Source organism: Scomber japonicus, chromosome 10 (assembly GCF_027409825.1).
Source record: "Scomber japonicus isolate fScoJap1 chromosome 10, fScoJap1.pri, whole genome shotgun sequence".
Lineage (NCBI taxonomy): Eukaryota > Metazoa > Chordata > Actinopteri > Scombriformes > Scombridae > Scomber > Scomber japonicus.
Genome location: NC_070587.1, coordinates 1,095,890 through 1,115,195, shown reverse-complemented (window position 1 = coordinate 1,115,195; position 19,306 = coordinate 1,095,890). Strand labels below are relative to the sequence as shown.

The following is a 19,306-nucleotide window of genomic DNA, read 5'->3' as shown; positions in this document are numbered from 1 at the left end:
CCTGTCCTTCTTTGACCTGAGCACACCAGGAGGGTTAAAGAAAGTTTTGACCTCAGTTATCTCTTAGTATATAACACTCATTCCTTTCCCTTCTTTTAAAGGTAAACTCTTATACATAATGTCATGCCTATATTTATTATCTTTTATTACATTTTACTACTGTTCTTTATTTTATTACTTCTAGTTTTACTGTCCACTACGCTGCTGTCCCCACCGTGGGACTAATAAAGGAATATCTTATCTTCTTATCTTTAAATTCAAAAGTAACACAACAGTAGTCTTGTAATGTGGAAGTGATAAAAAAATAAAATAATACTATATATAAACAATCTATAAAATAACCTGTAATTATATGAATCTACAATATATACATAAAGCCCCTTATACCAGGGGTGTCAAACATGCGGCCCGTGGGCCAGAACTGGCCCGCTGAGGGGTGCAATCCGGCCCTTTTCCTTCTTTCCATCTGTCCTTCCTACCTTTCTTCCTTTTTTCCTTTCTTCGTTCCTTCGTTTCTTTCTTCCTTCCATCTGTCCTTACTCCCTTTCTTCCATCTGTCCTTCCATCCATCTGTCCCTCCTACCTTCCTTTTTTCCTTTCTTTGTTCCTTCCTTCCTTCCTTCCTTCCTTCCTTCCTTCCATCTGTCCTTACTCCCTATCTTCCTTTTTTCCTTTCTTCGTTCCTTCCTTCCTTCCTTCCCTCCTTCCATCTGTCCTTCCTTCCATTCTTCCCTCTGTTCTTCTTTTTTTCCTTCCTCCCTTCTGTCTGTTCTTCCTTCACTATCCGTCTTTCCTACCTTTCTTCCCTCCTTCCTTTTGTCTGTCTTTCCTTCCTTCCTTCCTTCTTTCCTTCTTTCCTTCTTTCCTTCCATCTTTTTAATGATCCGGCCCACATGAGATCAAACTGGTCTGTATGTGGCCCTTGAATGAAGATGAGTTTGACACCTCTGCCTTATACAGTACTATATGCAAGTGTGCAGTGTTGGGATTAAACAGTAAGGACATTTAATATAATATAAAATAGAATAAATCATACTTAACAAACACATAAGAACAATTAAAAGACAGTAAAGCCAGTAGCAGTTAAAAACCCCACCTGTGCTAAATAAAATAAAGTACCTGATAAATATATACATACATTTATCCAGTTAACTATAATTTGGGGAACCTTTGGGGACTTCCAGGTGGTTTCTAAAATAACAAATACCACAATTTCACTTTCAGTTCAACATAAAAACATTGTGAAAAAGGATTATTGCTCAGAAGTTGGCTGCAGAGTTATAATCTGTCAACTTTAATATACAATTATTCCTCTTATTCTAATGCACAACTGAGAATTCAAATTTCATGAGCACAATTATTAGAGTTATTTCAATCTGCAGAAAGTTAAAAGGACTGCTCAGGACTTGCATCGGGGGTTAAAGGTGAAAAAACAAATGGAAAACTTTTATTTGGAAGAGCTCGGACATCGAGGTCTCCGAGGAGTCGATATGAAGTCAGCTCCATTTGGTTTTAAAGGAAAAATAAACATGCGGTGAGCCAATGTCAGCAACCCCAAGATAATGAAACTCCACACTAGGGGGGTGCATGGATACGCTTTTCAAAGCCGTTGCCACCATCTAACATTTCCCACTCATATCAACTTGAACTGATGTGAATCTCTGAGTCTTTGAGGTCTTTGTGAGGTTATATTAGTTGTATTGGACTGTATTGGATTGTAATGTGTTGTATGTTTTAGGCCCCTTTAAACCAAGGCTTGAAGAAGTACTCCGATTTCACTTATAGTAGGTAAATATAGCAATACCACAGTATAACAATACTGCAATACAATACAGATGTTAAGTAAAAGTACTGAATGATTTTTATTCATTTTATCAGGTTAAAATAAATAATACTAAAAACTGTACGTGCATGCATACTGTACATGCATATATATAACTATGCTCATGCTGTACATGCATATATATAACTATGCTCATGCTGTACATGCATATATATAACTATGCCCATACTGTACATGCATATATATATAACTATGCCCATACTGTACATGCACATATATAACTATGCTCATACTGTACATGCATATATATATAACTATGCCCATACTGTACATGCATATATATAACTATGCTCATGCTGTACATGCATATATATAACTATGCTCATGCTGTACATGCATATATATAACTATGCCCATACTGTACATGCATATATATATAACTATGCCCATACTGTACATGCACATATATAACTATGCTCATACTGTACATGCATATATATAACTATGCTCATACTGTACATGCATATATATAACTATGCCCATACTGTACATGCACATATATAACTATGCTCATACTGTACATGCATATATATAACTATGCCCATACTGTACATGCACATATATAACTATGCTCATACTGTACATGCATATATATAACTATGCCCATACTGTACATGCATATATATATAACTATGCCCATACTGTACATGCACATATATATAACTATGCTCATACTGTACATGCACATATATAACTATGCTCATACTGTACATGCACATATATAACTATGCCCATACTGTACATGCACATATATATATAACTATGCCCATACTGTACATGCACATATATAACTATGCCCATACTGTACATGCATATATATAACTATGCCCATACTGTACATGCACATATATATATAACTATGCCCATACTGTACATGCACATATATAACTATGCCCATACTGTACATGCACATATATAACTATGCTCATACTGTACATGCATATATATAACTATGCTCATACTGTACATGCATATATATATAACTATACCCATACTGTATGCATGTAGACATTATGTCCATGTACATACTGAGGCAGCACACTCAACACAGATAAGACCCACAGTGAGGATAAACCTGTGGGAAGATGCTAAAAAGGTTCATTTGATTAATCAAAACTGGCGGTGAGTTCGTGTCCACTGGGAAAAGGGAGTTACTGTTTGCTCACGGCTTCGGGAGTCCCACGCGCTAATTTTAAGATCGTGTACACAAGGTGAAATACCTACTGAGGTTTCACGTGTTGAATCTCAAATGACTTCCATTGAAGTATGTATTCTGTATATTTTCACCTTCCTACCTTCCTTTTTTCCTTTCTTCATTCATTCGTTCTTTCCTTTCTTCCTTCTGTCCTTCCTTCCATCTGTCCTTCCTCCCTACCTTCCTTTTTTCCTTTCTTCGTTCCTTCCTTCCTTCTGTCCTTCCTTACATCTGTCGTTCCTCCCTTTCTTCCTTCTGTTCTTCCTTCCTTCCTCCCTCCCTTCCTTCTTTTCTTCCTCCCTTCTTTCCTTCTGTCCTTCACTGTCTGTCTTTCCTACCTTTCTTCCTTCTGTCCTTCCTTCCATCTGTCCTTCCTCCCTTCCTTCCATCTGTCCTTCCTTTCATCTGTCCTTACTCCCTTTCTTCCTTCCTTCCACCTGTCTTTCCTACCTTTCTTCCCTCCTTCCTTTTGTCTGTCTTTCCTCCCTTCCCTTCTTATTTCCTTCCTTCCTTCCTTCTTTCCTTCCATCTTTTTAATGATCCGGCCCTCATGAGATCAAATTGGTTCTGTATGTGGCCCTTGAATGAAAATGAGTTTGACACCTCTGTTATAGATTATAGATTTATCCATGTCCAGGTCATGATTAGTGAATCATCATTTATATTATTGGTGAGTGATTGTTATATATACAGCCAGGGAGTAATGACACAAATGTGATTTTACACTTATTTTAGTAAATCGTAATAGCATTATCACCACTAATCTTTCAAACTTTGACAGTGAAACAGGTTTTTAATGCAGCGGGGGTGACGTAGTTTCAGACAGCAGGGAATACAGCTGCAGCTCAGAAAGATTGAGTTTGGAGATAAAAGTCAATACTGAAGATCCTAACAGCCAGAGGGATGAGAGGATGAACTGCTGCTGCCGCCTCTGGAGAACAAATAATGCTGCGGTGTATTATTAGAGTCTCACATCTGTAAAAACCATGTCCTTTACCATCTGTCCCACATACTATAGAGAGAGAGTTTAACCATACAAGACCATAGAGGATATACAGACAATCATTAACACTGTAAAACATTCCAGTTGGAAGGGTTAACAATTTGAGGATATGGTGAAGTCTGCAGAAACACTGGTGATGGAGTCTAAATAAGATGAGAGCATTGAAAGTATGAACCTAAAAGCTTTATCAGAATCATCTTTACTGGCCATGCAGTCTATGTTTACATATAAAAGGGATATGACTGTAGCTTAATGGCTCTCAATGTACACAGAATAATACCACAGCAGCCTTTAGGAGACGTACTCGAGGAAGGAGGAGCGGCTATAAACAGGTGAGACAGTTTCTGTGGACTGTAAACAGGATACAAATAGTTCAAAGAAGTGAAGAGAGACAAATATTAAATGGTTGGTTTAACCCTTAAACATGCCTTACTAGTTATGTCATTTGCACCTAAAGTAAGGAAGGAAGGAAGGAAGGAAGGAAGGAAGGAAGGAAGGAAGGAAGGAAGGAAGGAAGGAAGGAAGGGAAGGAGGGACGAAGGAAGGAAGGGAAGCAAGGGAGGAAGAAGGAAGGAAAGGAAGGAGGGGGGAAGGAAGGAAGGTAGGAAGGAATGGAGGGAAGAAGGAAGGAAAGGAAGATAGAAGGAAAGGAAGGGGAGAGGAAAGGGAGGAGGGAGGAAGGGAGGGAGGGAGGAAGGAAGGAAGGAAGGAAGAAAGAAAGGAAGGAAGGACAGATGAAGGAAGGAAGAAAGGAAGGACAGATGAAGGAAGGAAGAAAGGACAGAAGGAGCGAACATTTACCCTAACAGCTGAACTTAGATCTGAGGAAGGAAGGAAGGAAGGACAGATGAAGGAAGGAAGGACAGATGAAGGAAGGACAGAGGAAGGAAGGAAGGACAGAGGAAGGAAGGAAGGACAACAGGAAGGTTAAAGAGTGTGTATCTCCTGGTGCACGTTGTCTGTTTAAGGGTTAAATGATGCTGTATACAAACAGTCTGTCCTATAAATGGCTTCAGCTTTTGGATCCCACTTGTATGTCTTCTGTATACACACTGACACAGATTGTTTAATTTTCTAGTTAGCAGCGGCTTGTATGTATGAACATGTTTCATTACAAGAGGAAGTGAAGAGTGCTGAGATAAATATTAAATGGTTGGGTTTTTTTAAATGATGTTGTAGAGCAGAGGAGTCAAACTCATTTTCATTCAAGGGCCACATACAGACTAATTTGATCTCATGTGGGCCGGATCATTAAAAAGATGGTCTCCTTTTTCTTCCTTCTTTCCTTCCTTCCTTCCTTCCTTCCTTCCTTCCTTCCTTCCTTCCTTTCTGTCTCCTTTTTCTTCATTCCTTCCTTCCTTCCATCTATCCTTCCTTCCTTCCTTCCTTCCTTCCTTCCTTCCTTTCTGTCTCCTTTTTCTTCCTTCCTTCTTTCCTGTCTTATTTTCCTTCCTTCCTTCCTTCCTTCCTTCCTTCCTTCCTTCCTTCCTTCCTTCCTTCCTGCCTTCCTTTCTGCCTTCCTTCCTTCCCTCCATCTTTTTAATGATCCGGCCCACATGAGATTAAATTGGGCTGTTTGTGGCCCTTGAATGAAAATAAGTTTGACTCCTCTGCTCTAGTGGCTACAATCATATTAAATGAACATATGTGACAGAAGTGACATACAGGAACATTAATGTGGTTTCTGGGTTTTCAATCAGATATTGAGCTAAAACCTAATAAGAAATATTGCACATAGATTAAAGTGACTTGTGCTGGAACTGATTTATACAAGAATACAAAAGAATACAAGTTGAATTAAACTACTGTGCTCAAGTTAGCTCACCCTTAACAACCAGCGGCATAAAGTAAGAGAAAAAGTATAATAATACTACTATGACCCACAGGGCAGCAGGGACCAAGGTTTAAAAAGGATTAAATGCAAAATTTGACAGGTTGTTTATTAAGAAGAGCAATTAATGTTGGAAGGAAGGAAGGAGAACCTGTAGCTGTTTAATCCTCTAGAGTTAAATGAGCCTGCAGCAGCTTGTATGTGAACAACATGTTTCACTATATGCAAAAAAAAAAAGGGTTAGTGTGTTAGACTTTTAAAAGTAGTGAAGAGTGCTGGGACAAATATTAAATGTTTTAAAAAATATGTTGTATTTTTAAAACAGTCTGTCCTATTTATGGGGGAAAGTAGGTTTAGACTTTTGGATCCCACTTGTATGTCCTCTGTATACACACACACACACACACACACACTGACACAGCCTCTTTAATGATCTAGTTAAATGTCCCTGCAGCAGCTTGTATGCATGAACAACGTGTTTCACTATATGCAAAAAAAAAGGGTTAGTGTGTTAGACTTTTAAAAGTAGTGAAGAGTGCTGGCTGGGACAAATAATAAATGTTTTTTAAAAATATGTCCTATTTATGGGGGAAAGTAGTCCTCTGTATACACACACACACACACACACACACACACACACACACTGACACAGCCTCTTTAATGATCTAGTTAAATGTCCCTGCAGCAGCTCGCATGTATGAACAACGTGTTTCACCACATGAGGAAAAACAACAACAACAAAAAAAAAAGCCTGTCCTGACTCTCATCATTCATCAGCTGGACTGCAGCTCACGCAGCGTGACTGCACTGTACCGTCCGGGCATCACCCTTCTCTTCACGTTGTGCTCTGCAACGTGACCGCGATGTTACCATTCCTCTGTTACGTAGAGTGGACGCTAAGCCCCGCCCCCTCCGCTGTCCTAAAAGTGTGTCACTGGGTTAAAGTATGGAGGGGCGTGGCCGACAAATGGGTCACATGGGCGAGCCCACTATTGAGAACATTTAGTTCTCTTGACTCACCCGCAGCCTCACAACAAGGGGGGAGTTTCCTTCAATTCAGTCGCAAACTCGTCCTCGACCTGACCGCTTCATGAAGCACAGAGTCCAGACCTGCAGAGTTATTCCCCCTGAAAAACCAGGAATGAGCTTCAGCAGACATTTCTAAAAGAAAAAAAAGAAAAAGTCATTCTGCTTTTTAAAAACACAGTCGACAAGTTGTTTTTTGCTGCATCGTTTTCGTGTGACAGCGACGGAGAAGTCGACTTTTCACATTTGATCTTTCTGTGAACGGGAAGATTTTCCTTTTTTCCTCGATCAGAAAGATGCCTGAGGAAGTGGGGACAGCTAAGCCTGGTAAGAAAACTATATTTCATACAATAATTTACTGTAAAATGAGAATAACACTAAAAAAAAAGATTGGTTGTGATGTTTCCATTGCATGCAGTGTGCAGGAACTTGTTGCAATTTAACATTGAAGGAAAGAAGTGTCCTCTATAAATAATGTTGATTATCTTTTAATGCTAATTCACACACACACACACACACACACACACACACACACACCTACATGTAAAGCTTCATTGTGCCTTATTTTGCTATGTATGATCTTTAAAGAGATAAAGCCAATTAAAGTCATTTGTGTCAATTATTAAAAAAAGCTCAAAATAGACAAGTCTGTGGTTTAACATGGTTAAAAGCATCGTAATAACTCCTAACACAGCAGCACAAGCTTTAAAAAGGTGTTATTTAGGACTCAACACGAATGAATGGTGACCTGGAATTGTGTTGTTCTTGGTGTTATGCTTCATCACAGTCATCGTCTAGGAGTCAGAGGTTTAAAGTTTCCATTTATTGTTAAAAATGATTCTATTTAAATGTCTTGTGTGTTTAAATGTTCCTAAAAAGGTAATCCCAGCGCCCCCCCTCTTTTTTTTTGACGTGTGTTAAACCGGGGTTAGGAGTGTCAGTGCGGCATTTACATTTGACACAACAACAGTGTTCTACTTCCTCGCGGCTGCTCACGTGGACAGCGTAGCCTAGCCATGTGTCTCTGTGTACACGCGCGTCTGGAACACGCGTCGGATTGGTCGAGAGGGCGTTCCATTCCTTCCACTCTGCGTTCTAGAACTGCGCTGTGATTGGCCGGTGACGTAGAACGTTGCACAATCCGCTCTGTACACAGCAGTGTGGAGCGCGAGGCAGCACTCCTCGGTACACGTGAGACAGGGACATAGAGAGCGAGAGCGAGAGCGAGAGCGAGCTGACCTACATTTTCTGTCTCTTCCTCCTCCTCCTCCTCCTCCTTCGCTTTCACAGAAAGTGCATGACAGGTCCACGTGTGGGTGGGCCTGTGAAAGAGAGCAGTCATGGTTGAGGTTAGGTAATCATCTGCTGCTTGCTGCTGCTGCTGCTTGAATTTTAGGGGGTTTTAGTGTTAATGAAGAAAAACACACTTCGGCTTTTACACAAATATTCCATCAAAGTCTCTCAGTTATTTTTGCGTGACGTTTGTTTTTGCGGGAAATTCAATTTTTTTTTTTTTTTTTTTTTTTTTTTTTTTTTTTAAGAAAAGCTTTTTCAGACTGCACCCACTGCTCTATTTAATGCACAGTGACTAGTCTCTAGAGCAGCTTAGTGTACAATGTCAATGCCTTGCTCAAGGGCAGTTTAATAGAAAACTGATTGACAATTAATTAAATATGAGCAAATCAAAACTATTAAAAGTCAGTCTGGTTATCTTAAAAAAGTTTTAGACATTTAATTATGATTTCTTGTTACAGAAACTATCACCAGAGTTGGAACCAACATGTCATTACATAACCCTCGCCATGCATGTTTTCCCTTTACTGCCTTTTGTTCCCACAACTGTTATGTTGCTCCAGTGCTTCAGTGACCCTGTCTGGAGTCAGCAGAGCACAGAGCACACTCCCATAGCATAGACACACAGCCATGTTATGTAACAACAGTGTTATCCAATCAGCAAGGACTGGAGGTGATAAAGCAGGTCAAGCATAGCAGTTATTAAACACATACACTCTTTTAACTGTCTGGCTGAATGAGAGACTCTTGGACATGATGTGCTGCCAAAAGTCAATTTTGCACTTTTTTTTTTTTTTTTTTGTGGTTTACACTTTAACTGATGTTTATTGTGTTTGGCTCTTGCCTCAACGTTTGCATGTGTGATGCGTAGTAGAGTAGAGAAAATAAAACATCTGATTCACTGATAGGGTTTGTTGACTTTAGTTGATAAGACAATGTGTTTTTCTCAGAAGTAGATTTACATGGAAATAAGGTGTTATGTTTGTTTAGTGCCACACAGAGTAATATCAGGTCAGAACAACAGCAGGAAAATGAGCTTGAATTTCTTCATTGTCCTCATTACATGAAATGAATCCAGTCCAGAGCAGAGATACTGGATGCTAGTTTCCAGTTTTATGTATGCTGTAGAAGAGTAGGTCATTAAATAAGAGCCAGGAAGTAAAAAAAGAGACCTCATAAAAGAATAACCTGCTATAACATGTCACCATATTTCTTTCTCCATAGGAGGAGTCATTGCCTACATCTCCTCAGGCTCCGCCCCAGAGACCTGTATGAGCACCAGCCCAAGCAGCAGCAGCAGCGGCGGCTACCTTTCCACATCGCCGCCCCTCTCTCGCCCCTCGCTACCCAGCAGGGCTGTGGGCATGGTGGTGGACATCGCTCCACCTGCCAAGAACGGGCCAAGAACCGGCCACGGCATGGAGAAGGCCGGGCGCTCCTCCACCTCCGCCAAGAGCAGCATCACCAGTAAGCACAATATAAAATGTTGAAATTGAAATTTTACATGTAGAAACACATTATATTTATATGATCTCGTGAACATGAGTGATGATGATGATTTATGCCTTTTTTTTCTTCCTCCAGAAATCAATGGCATGGTGCTGTTGTGCAAGGTCTGCGGTGATGTGGCCTCGGGCTTCCACTACGGCGTTCACGCCTGCGAGGGCTGCAAGGTGAGACAGGTTTCTAGAGTTGACATGTTGCGTCTCTGCTAGATTGATTCATATCCTCACTGTTATTGTGCACATGCTTGTTGGCTGCTGCTAACTCACGTTTTCACATCGTGTCTCCTCAGGGCTTCTTCAGGAGAAGCATCCAGCAGAACATCCAGTACAAGAAGTGTCTTAAGATGGAGAACTGCACCATCATGAGGATCAACAGGAACCGCTGCCAGCAGTGCCGGTTCAAGAAGTGTTTGTCCGTCGGCATGTCCAGAGATGGTGAGCAGTGCATTAGTTTGCTTTCAGCTTGTTGTTAAGTGTAAAAGCTTCAAGTTAGAGCACGCATTTATATACATGTACAAACCAGCTGAGCATGGAGAGAAAAGCAAAAAGCTTGGAAGTGTTAACCCAAAGAGAACACAGCAGCATCTAACGGCCGTCATCATTTGCTCACAGCTGTCAGGTTTGGTCGCATCCCAAAGAGGGAAAAGCAGAGGATGCTGCTGGAGATGCAGAACGCCATGAACAACATGATGAGCAACAACAGCCAGCTACACAGCATGCTGCACGGGCACCAGAGCCCAACCATGCCCATGGAGTCCCTCCCCAGCGACGCCAGCCCCTCGCCCTCCTCTTCCTCCTCCTCCTCCTCCTCCGATTCCCCGTCGTGCTCCAACCCCTCCTCCCCGCAATGCCCCCAGGACTCGGAGTCTGTGGTTTCCATGGACACCAACTCCAGCTCAGCCTCCTCTTGCGGATCAGACAGCGGCGAGGACGAGGCTGTCTCAGTGAGCAGCAGGCAGCACCAAGATGCCTTCGCATACAGCCAGCAGAGGTCCCTGCGACAGGAACAGGTCTCCCCATCGCCGGTCACAGCCGCCCAGGAGACGGCGTGTGACGGTCGTATGGAGGAGCAGCAGGAAGGATGGAACAGCTGGAACAACAATGTCGCTATGAGAGGTTACCAGCACAGTTCATACAGTAACAGCCAACACGTCACCAATACTGCTTTCAGGGAGGAGAGGGGAGTTTACCAGCAGCAACCTCAGCAGCAGCAGCAGCAGCTCAACAGCGCCCCCAGCTGTGAGCCATCAGAAGACAGCCAAAGACCGCATGAATTTAACACACAAACTGCCTCAAGTGGTTACAGTGGACCAACCAACAGTGTGAATAATAGAGCACACTTGGTGAGTGCTGTTTAAACATACACAAAAACCAATTTAAACCTGCTTAATAAAAGAGATGGAGCTTTTTTTTTTTTTTTTCCCTTTTTTGTCTTTCATCTTTTAATCGTTCTATCTTATTGTCATCCTTCCAGGTATGTCCAATGAACACCTCACCCTACGTGGACCCTCACAAGCCCAGCCAGGAGATCTGGGAGGAGTTCTCCATGAGCTTCACCCCCGCCGTGCGGGAGGTGGTCGAGTTCGCTAAGAGGATCCCAGGCTTCCGCGACATCCCCGAGCACGACCAAGTCAGCCTCCTGAAAGCTGGAACTTTCGAGGTAAGAAGAAGAAGAAGGAGGGATGGAGGGATGGAGGGAGGGATGGGGGGATGGGGAAAGTGAATTACCACCACTGACTGAGCTGCCCTCGAGCAAGGCTTTTAACAGACTGCGGTTGTACTGGACAGCTTCCAGGTGTAAATGAGATCTCGGGGGCGTTCCTGATAAAGAGTGCATTGCTCTCAGTTAAACTCCCCCCCCCCCCCCCACCCCCCACTGAATAAATACATGTAGAAAAAAAGGCAAACAGGAAAAACATAAACAGCTCGTGTTATTTTGTGCTCACTTTGAAGCCAAACAAGGCGGCCCTCTTCAAATACCCGACATGCAGGATGTACTGATCTACTGAGGCTTCCTCAAACACACGGTCAGCTGTGTGAGACTAATATTTACTCTGATAACAGTTTGAAGGGAAGTGGAAGATCCTCTCTGTCAGATTCACACTGTGTAATATTACACTCAGATACTCTCATCGTAGCTTTTGTTCCTGTTCACATTATTGTGATTTAACCCTTTATTGGGCAAATAATTATATTTGGTACCTTCTGTAAATATCCCAAAATATCCTTCCCTCCCTTCCTCCCTGCCTTCTTTCTTCCCTTCCTCTTTTCCTTTCTCCCTCCCTTTCTCCCTCCCTCGTTCCTTATTTCCTCCGTCCTTCCTTCCTTTCCTTCCTTCCATCTGTCCTTCCTCCCTCCCTCCTTCTCTCCTCCCTTCCTTCTTTCCTTCCTCCGTTCTTCCTTTCCTTCCTTCCATCTGTCCTTCCTCCCTCTCTCCTTCTCTCCTCCCTTCCTTCTTTCCTTCCTCCATCCCCCTTTCTTCTTCCTTCCTTCCTTCTTTCTTCCCTTCCTCCCTCCCTCCTTCTCTCTTTCTTTCCTCCCCCCTACCTACCTTCCTTCCTTCTTTCCTCCGTCCTTCCTTCCATCCTCCCTTCCTTTCAATGAGTGTCCTATAAAGGGTTAAGATAGAAGAAAGTTTTAATTGGCATCCTTCCTTCAGGACATTTAAAACACCAGTGATACATTTTTAAAATTAAAACTCTTAACCTGCACACATCAAACCTAAAATTAACCTAAAAACTCTCCTCCTGTCGTCTCTCAGGTGCTGATGGTCCGATTCGCCTCTCTGTTCAACATGGTGGAGCGGACGGTGACCTTCCTTAGCGGCAAACGTTACAGCCTTGACACGCTACGGTCGCTCGGCGCCGGCGAGCTGCTCAACTCCATGTGTGAGTTCAGTGAGAAGCTGATGGCGCTTCGGCTCGATTCAGAGGAAATGAGCCTCTTCACTGCTGTGGTGCTCGTCTCTGCCGGTAAGAAAGACTGAAGAGCTCTAAAAAACCAAAAGATCCTGCACACACATTTAAAATAGGTAGTAGGAAAAGGCCAGAAAACACTCTTAACCCTTAAACAGACCTTACTAGTTATGTCATTTGCACCTAAAGTAAGGAAGGAAGGAAGGAAGGAAGGAAGGAAGGAAAGGCGGGAAGAAGGAAGGAAAGGAGGAAGGAAGGGAAGCAAGGGAGGAAGAAGGAAGGAAAGGAAGGAGAGAGGAAGGAAGGAAGGAAAGGAGGGAAGAAGGAAGGGAAGCAAGGAAGGAAAGGAAGGAGGGAGGAAGAAGGATGGAAAGGAGGGAGGAGGGAAGGAAGGGAGGGAGGGAGGGAGGAAGAAAGGAAGGAAGGAAGGAAGGAATGAAGAAAGGAAGGACAGATGAAGGAAGGAAGAAAGGACAGAAGGAGGGAACATTTACCCTAACAGCTGAACTTAGATCTGAGGAAGGAAGGAAGGAAGGAAGGAAGGAAGGAAGGACCCGGGAGCACAACAGGAGGGTTAAGTGATGTAAAGTATTAATAAGTCCTGCACTGATCTCTAACCTCTCCTCCCTTCTCGTTCTGGTCTCAGATCGCTCAGGTATCCAGGACCTTAACGCAGTCGAGGCCCTGCAGGACAAACTGATCCGGGCCCTGAGGAACCTGGTGATGCAGAACCACGGCGAGGAGGCGGCCACCACGTTCACCAAGCTGCTGCTCAAACTTCCCGAGCTGCGATCCCTTAACAACATGCACTCAGAGGAACTGCTCTCCTTCAAAGTGCACCCATGAACGCTTCCTTAACCATATCCACACACCTCCACCAGGACCTGCCTCTCACTCCTCCCCCCCACCACCACCACCAACCCCCCCACACACACACCCCCCCCCTCTGTATTTGACCAACCCAGATGTGTGTTTCTTTGTAGAATGTATTGAAAGTTATTTTTTATTCTATTTTTGTTAAGTAGACCATGTTGGGGTCTGAAGAGAGAGAGAGAGAAAATATGAAATGTACTGTATTTATAGAAGAGATAGCTTCTGCTTGTTGCACACAAACACACACACACGAGCGCACGTGTGTCAGAGGTTCCTAGTTTTTTTGGAAAGACCCTCCTCTATTTTCAATAGAAAGAAGAATATAGTAAACTGGCTTTGTGAGATGATAGAGAGAATAAACCAATGTTAATGAATTCATAGTTAATACGCAGCATATTATGTTTCCTCCAGAAGCCATTTAATTCAGAAGTGTATTCTCTACTAAGCAGGCGAGTGTGAGAGACAGTATATACCTTACATACCGCATGTTTATTTGGTCCAATGTTTTTTGACAGACATGTTGGAGAGAAAGGCAAGCTATTGAAGAATGTGTGACGATTGCTGCTAATGCATGGCTGTACTTAATGCGAACAACTATACTTGGATCTTCTCCCCTCGCCTCAGAAAGCATCAGTTCATTGTTTCAACTGTCCGTGTGTATAGTGTACTTTTATTGTTCAATTTCTTTTTATAATTTAATTTTTTTTTTTTTTTAAAACGTGTCAATGTCAACTGCCTGTACACTGCCTGATGATTTCTGGGGGAGTCGATGACATTATTGTTTCAGCAACACTACATTTGCACAAGTTCTGGAGCAGGAAAAAAACCAAGTGACACAAAAATCCACCAACCAGTGTGTGTGTGTGACATGACTTCATTAAGTTAATGTTCTCACACACACACACGAGTGTTTTTGCTGTTTTCTCACTTTCCAGTTTTTATGACAAATGTTTGTTTTGTTCTTTTTTGTTTTTTTAAAAATCAAACTTGTGTACTTTCAGCATAGCACTGAATTGAAACTTGTCATCCATTTTGTTGAAATATGTTTCTTCTACTGGCACCACTGCCGTTTGTAAATAACTATATAAATAAATATAAATATAAATATATATATATATATTAAAAAAAAAATATCTCATGAACATAGAAATATGATGATATAGTATAAATAAATACAAGTGAAGAATATTCTGTGTATTTTGTGTTTTTTACTGCAGTTTAAATGGAAGTGATTGATGGCGTTGCAGTGACTGTGGTCGTCCACTAGGGGGCGGTGTTCGCTAACAGCAACTTGAATTACATTTGACTAAACTTACATTACCATTAAATAAGACTCCCTTTGACTTTACACTTTATATTAAACAAGATATTAATCTGATATCTATCCTTCCTCCCTCCTTCACTCCTTCCTTGTTTCCTCCCTCATTCCTACCTTCCTTCCTCCCTCTCCCCTATCCTTCCTCCCTCCCTCCCTCCCTCCTTTCCTTCCTTCCTCCCTCTCCCTCATTATTATTATTATTATTATTATAACTTATTTATTCCTCCCTTCCTTCCTTCCTTCTTTCCCCATCCTTCCTTCCTTTCCTTCCTTCCTTCCTCCCTCCCTCCTTTACTTCCTTCTTCCTCCCTTCCATCCTTCCTCCCTCCTTCCCTTCTTCCTTGTTTCCTCCCTTGTCCTAATTCCTTCCTTCTTTCCCCCATCCTTCCTTCCTCCCTCCTTCCCTCCTTCCTTGTTTCCTCCCTCCCTCCTACCTTCCTTATTCCTTCTTTCCTTCCTTCCTCCCTCCCTCCCTCCAAACCTTCCTTATTCCTTCCTTCCTTCCTCCCTCCTTTCCTTCCTTATTCCCTATTCATTCCTTCCTTCCTTCCTCCCTCTCCCCTTTCCTTCCTTCCTCCCTCCCTCCTTCCTTGTTTCCTCCCTCCTTTCCTTCTTTCCCCTTCCTTCCTACCTCCCTCCCTCCCTTCCTTCCTTCTTTCCCCCATCCTTCCTTCCTACCTCCCTCCCTCCCTTCCTTCCTTCCTTCCCTCCCTCCTTCCTTGCTCCCTGAACACTTTATTTTGACACTTTGAATAATTAGATTAATTTAGGAAGAATAACATCCTCCTTTCCTTCTTCCCTTCCTCCCTCCCTCCTTTCCTTCCTTATTCCTTCCTTCCTTCCTCCCTCCCTCCTTTCCTTCCTTATTCCCTATTCATTCCTTCCTTCCTTCCTCCCTCTCCCCTCCTTCCTTGTTTCCTCCCTCCCTCCTTCCTTGTTTCCTCCCTCCTTTCCTTCTTTCCTTCTTTCCCCTTCCTTCCTACCTCCCTCCCTCCCTTCCTTCCTTCTATCCCCATCCTTCCTTCCTAACTCCCTCCTTTCCTTCTTTCCTTCCTCCCTCCCTCCTTTCCTTCCTTATTCCCTATTCATTCCTTCCTTCCTTCCTCCCTCTCCCCTTTCCTTCCTTCCTCCCTCCTTTCCTTCTTTCCTTCTTTCCCCTTCCTTCCTACCTCCCTCCCTCCCTTCCTTCCTTCCTTCTTTCCCCCGTCCTTCCTTCCTAACTCCCTCCTTTCCTTCCTTCCTTCCTTCCCCTCCCTCCTTCCTTCCTTCCTCCCTGAACACTTTATTCTGACACTTTGAATAATTAGATTAATTTAGGAAGAATAACATCCTCCTTTCCTTCTTCCCTTCCTCCCTCCCTCCTTTCCTTCCTTATTCCTTCCTTCCTTTCTCCCTCCCTCCTTTCCTTCCTTATTCCCTATTCATTCCTTCCTTCCTTCCTCCCTCTCCCCTTTCCCTCCTTTCCTTCCTTCCTCCCTCCCTCCTTTCCTTCCTTATTCCCTATTCATTCCTTCCTTCCTTCCTCCCTCTCCCCTTTCCTTCCTTCCTCCCTCCCTCCTTCCTTGTTTCCTCCCTCCCTCCTTTCCTTCTTTCCTTCTTTCCCCTTCCTTCCTACCTCCCTCCCTCCCTTCCTTCCTTCTTTCCCCCATCCTTCCTTCCTACCTGAACACTTTATTCTGACACTTTGAATAATTAGATTAATTTAGGAAGAAAAACATCCTCCTTTCCTTCTTCCCTTCCTCCCTCCCTCCTTTCCTTCCTTATTCCTTCCTTCCTTCCTTCCTCCCTCCTTTCCTTCCTTATTCCCTATTCATTCATTCCTTCCTTCCTTCCTCCCTCTCCCCCTTTCCTTCCTTCCTCCCTCCCTCCTTCCTTGTTTCCTCCCTCCTTTCCTTCTTTCCCCTTCCTTCCTACCTCCCTTCCTTCCTTCTTTCCCCCATCCTTCCTTCCTACCTCCCTCCTTTACTTCCTTATTCCTTATTTATTCCTTCCTTCCTTCCGTCCTTCCTTCCTTATTCCTTATTCCTTCCTTCCTTCCTTCCTTCCTTCCTTCCTTATTCCTTATTCCTTCCTTCCATCCTCCCTCTCCCCCTTTCCTTCCTTCCTCCCTCCCTCCTTTCCTTCCTTATTCCTTATTCCTCCCTCTCCCCTTTCCTTCTTCCTCCTTTCCTTCTTTCCTTCCTCCCTCCCTCCTTTCCTTCCTTATTCCTTATTCCTCCCTCTCCCCTTTCCTTCCTTCCTCCCTCTCCCCTTTCCTTCCTCCCTCCCTCTCTCCTTTCCTTCCTTATTCCTTCCTTCCTTCCTCCCTCCCTCCTTTACTTCCTTCTTCCACCCTTCCATCCTCCCTCCCTCCCTCCCTCCTTCCTTCCTGCTTTCCTTTCCTCCCTTCCTTTCTCCCTCCCTCCTTCCCTCCTTCCTTGTTTCCTCCCTCACACCTTCCTTCCTTCTTTCCTCCCTCCTTCCTTCCTTCTTTCCTTTCCTTTCCTCCCTTCCTTCCTCCCTCTCCCCTTTCCTTCCTCCCTCCCTCTCTCCTTTCCTTCCTTATTCCTTCCTTCCTTCCTCCCTCCTTTACTTCCTTCTTCCACCCTTCCATCCTCCCTCCCTCTCCCCTTTCCTTCCTTCCTTCCTCCCTCTCTCCTTTCCTTCCTTCTTCCTCCCTTTCTTCTTTAACTTGAGGACAACAGGAGGGTTTAAAAAGCCTCTCTGTTGAAGTTAGAAGCAGTGAACTAGTTTTTTTTTAGCAGCAGATTGAACTGAAGTGAAATTTAAGTGATTTTTGAGATGATCTGCTTACAGCCAGACAATCAGGACTGAAGACCCCCCCCCCCCCCCCCCCCCCGACCCTCCTTCCTTCCTTCCTCCCTCCTTTCCTTCCTTATTCCCTATTCATTCCTTCCTTCCTTCCTCCCTCTCCCCTTTCCTTCCTTCCTCCCTCCCTCCTTCCTTGTTTCCTCCCTCCTTTCCTTCTTTCCCCTTCCTTCCTACCTCCCTCCCTCCCTTCCTTCCTTCTTTCCCCCCATCCTTCCTTCCTACCTCCCTCCCTCCCTTCCTTCCTTCCTTCCCTCCCTCCTTCCTTGCTCCCTGAACACTTTATTTTGACACTTTGAATAATTAGATTAATTTAGGAAGAATAACATCCTCCTTTCCTTCTTCCCTTCCTCCCTCCCTCCTTTCCTTCCTTATTCCTTCCTTCCTTCCTCCCTCCCTCCTTTCCTTCCTTATTCCCTATTCATTCCTTCCTTCCTTCCTCCCTCTCCCCTCCTTCCTTGTTTCCTCCCTCCCTCCTTCCTTGTTTCCTCCCTCCTTTCCTTCTTTCCTTCTTTCCCCTTCCTTCCTACCTCCCTCCCTCCCTTCCTTCCTTCTATCCCCATCCTTCCTTCCTAACTCCCTCCTTTCCTTCTTTCCTTCCTCCCTCCCTCCTTTCCTTCCTTATTCCCTATTCATTCCTTCCTTCCTTCCTCCCTCTCCCCTTTCCTTCCTTCCTCCCTCCTTTCCTTCTTTCCTTCTTTCCCCTTCCTTCCTACCTCCCTTCCTTCCTTCTTTCCCCCATCCTTCCTTCCTACCTCCCTCCTTTACTTCCTTATTCCTTATTTATTCCTTCCTTCCTTCCGTCCTTCCTTCCTTATTCCTTATTCCTTCCTTCCTTCCTTCCTTCCTTCCTTCCTTATTCCTTATTCCTTCCTTCCATCCTCCCTCTCCCCTTTCCTTCCTTCCTCCCTCCCTCCTTTCCTTCCTTATTCCTTATTCCTCCCTCTCCCCTTTCCTTCTTCCTCCTTTCCTTCTTTCCTTCCTCCCTCCCTCCTTTCCTTCCTTATTCCTTATTCCTCCCTCTCCCCTTTCCTTCCTTCCTCCCTCTCCCCTTTCCTTCCTCCCTCCCTCTCTCCTTTCCTTCCTTATTCCTTCCTTCCTTCCTCCCTCCCTCCTTTACTTCCTTCTTCCACCCTTCCATCCTCCCTCCCTCCCTCCCTCCTTCCTTCCTGCTTTCCTTTCCTCCCTTCCTTTCTCCCTCCCTCCTTCCCTCCTTCCTTGTTTCCTCCCTCACACCTTCCTTCCTTCTTTCCTCCCTCCTTCCTTCCTTCTTTCCTTTCCTTTCCTCCCTTCCTTCCTCCCTCTCCCCTTTCCTTCCTCCCTCCCTCTCTCCTTTCCTTCCTTATTCCTTCCTTCCTTCCTCCCTCCTTTACTTCCTTCTTCCACCCTTCCATCCTCCCTCCCTCTCCCCTTTCCTTCCTTCCTTCCTCCCTCTCTCCTTTCCTTCCTTCTTCCTCCCTTTCTTCCTTGACTTGAGGACAACAGGAGGGTTTAAAAAGCCTCTCTGTTGAAGTTAGAAGCAGTGAACTAGTTTTTTTTAGCAGCAGATTGAACTGAAGTGAAATTTAAGTGATTTTTGAGATGATCTGCTTACAGCCAGACAATCAGGACTGAAGACCCCCCCCCCCCCCCCCCCCCCCCCCGACCCCCTCCTGTGGGTTAATGACCAGCGCTGGTTGACTCGGGTTATGAGATG

The 19,306-nt window shown here is 44.0% G+C and overlaps 1 protein-coding gene across 1 annotated transcript; it reads left to right on the top strand.

Moving 5' to 3' along the window:
• The first annotated feature begins 6,900 nt into the window (after positions 1-6,900).
• On the top strand, positions 6,901-13,520 carry nr1d2a (nuclear receptor subfamily 1, group D, member 2a). Its single transcript, XM_053327402.1, has 8 exons — positions 6,901-7,225; positions 9,416-9,658; positions 9,776-9,864; positions 9,987-10,131; positions 10,309-11,039; positions 11,171-11,356; positions 12,458-12,668; positions 13,258-13,520. Exons 1-8 carry the CDS (start codon positions 7,195-7,197, stop codon positions 13,455-13,457), a joined length of 1,836 nt encoding a protein of 611 aa, XP_053183377.1. The 5' UTR covers positions 6,901-7,194; the 3' UTR covers positions 13,458-13,520.
• The last annotated feature ends 5,786 nt before the right edge of the window (positions 13,521-19,306 follow it).

What these genes read in the sequence shown, in the direction of transcription:
- nr1d2a (XM_053327402.1), top strand. Translation starts at nt 7,195, where the DNA reads ATGCCTGAGGAAGTGGGGACAGCTAAGCCTG. An exon ending in AGTGGGGACAGCTAAGCCTG is followed by an intron (nt 7,226 to 9,415) that starts GTAAGAAAACTA and finishes CTTTCTCCATAG; the next exon opens with GAGGAGTCATTGCCTACATC. An exon ending in TGAAAGCTGGAACTTTCGAG is followed by an intron (nt 11,357 to 12,457) that starts GTAAGAAGAAGA and finishes GTCGTCTCTCAG; the next exon opens with GTGCTGATGGTCCGATTCGC.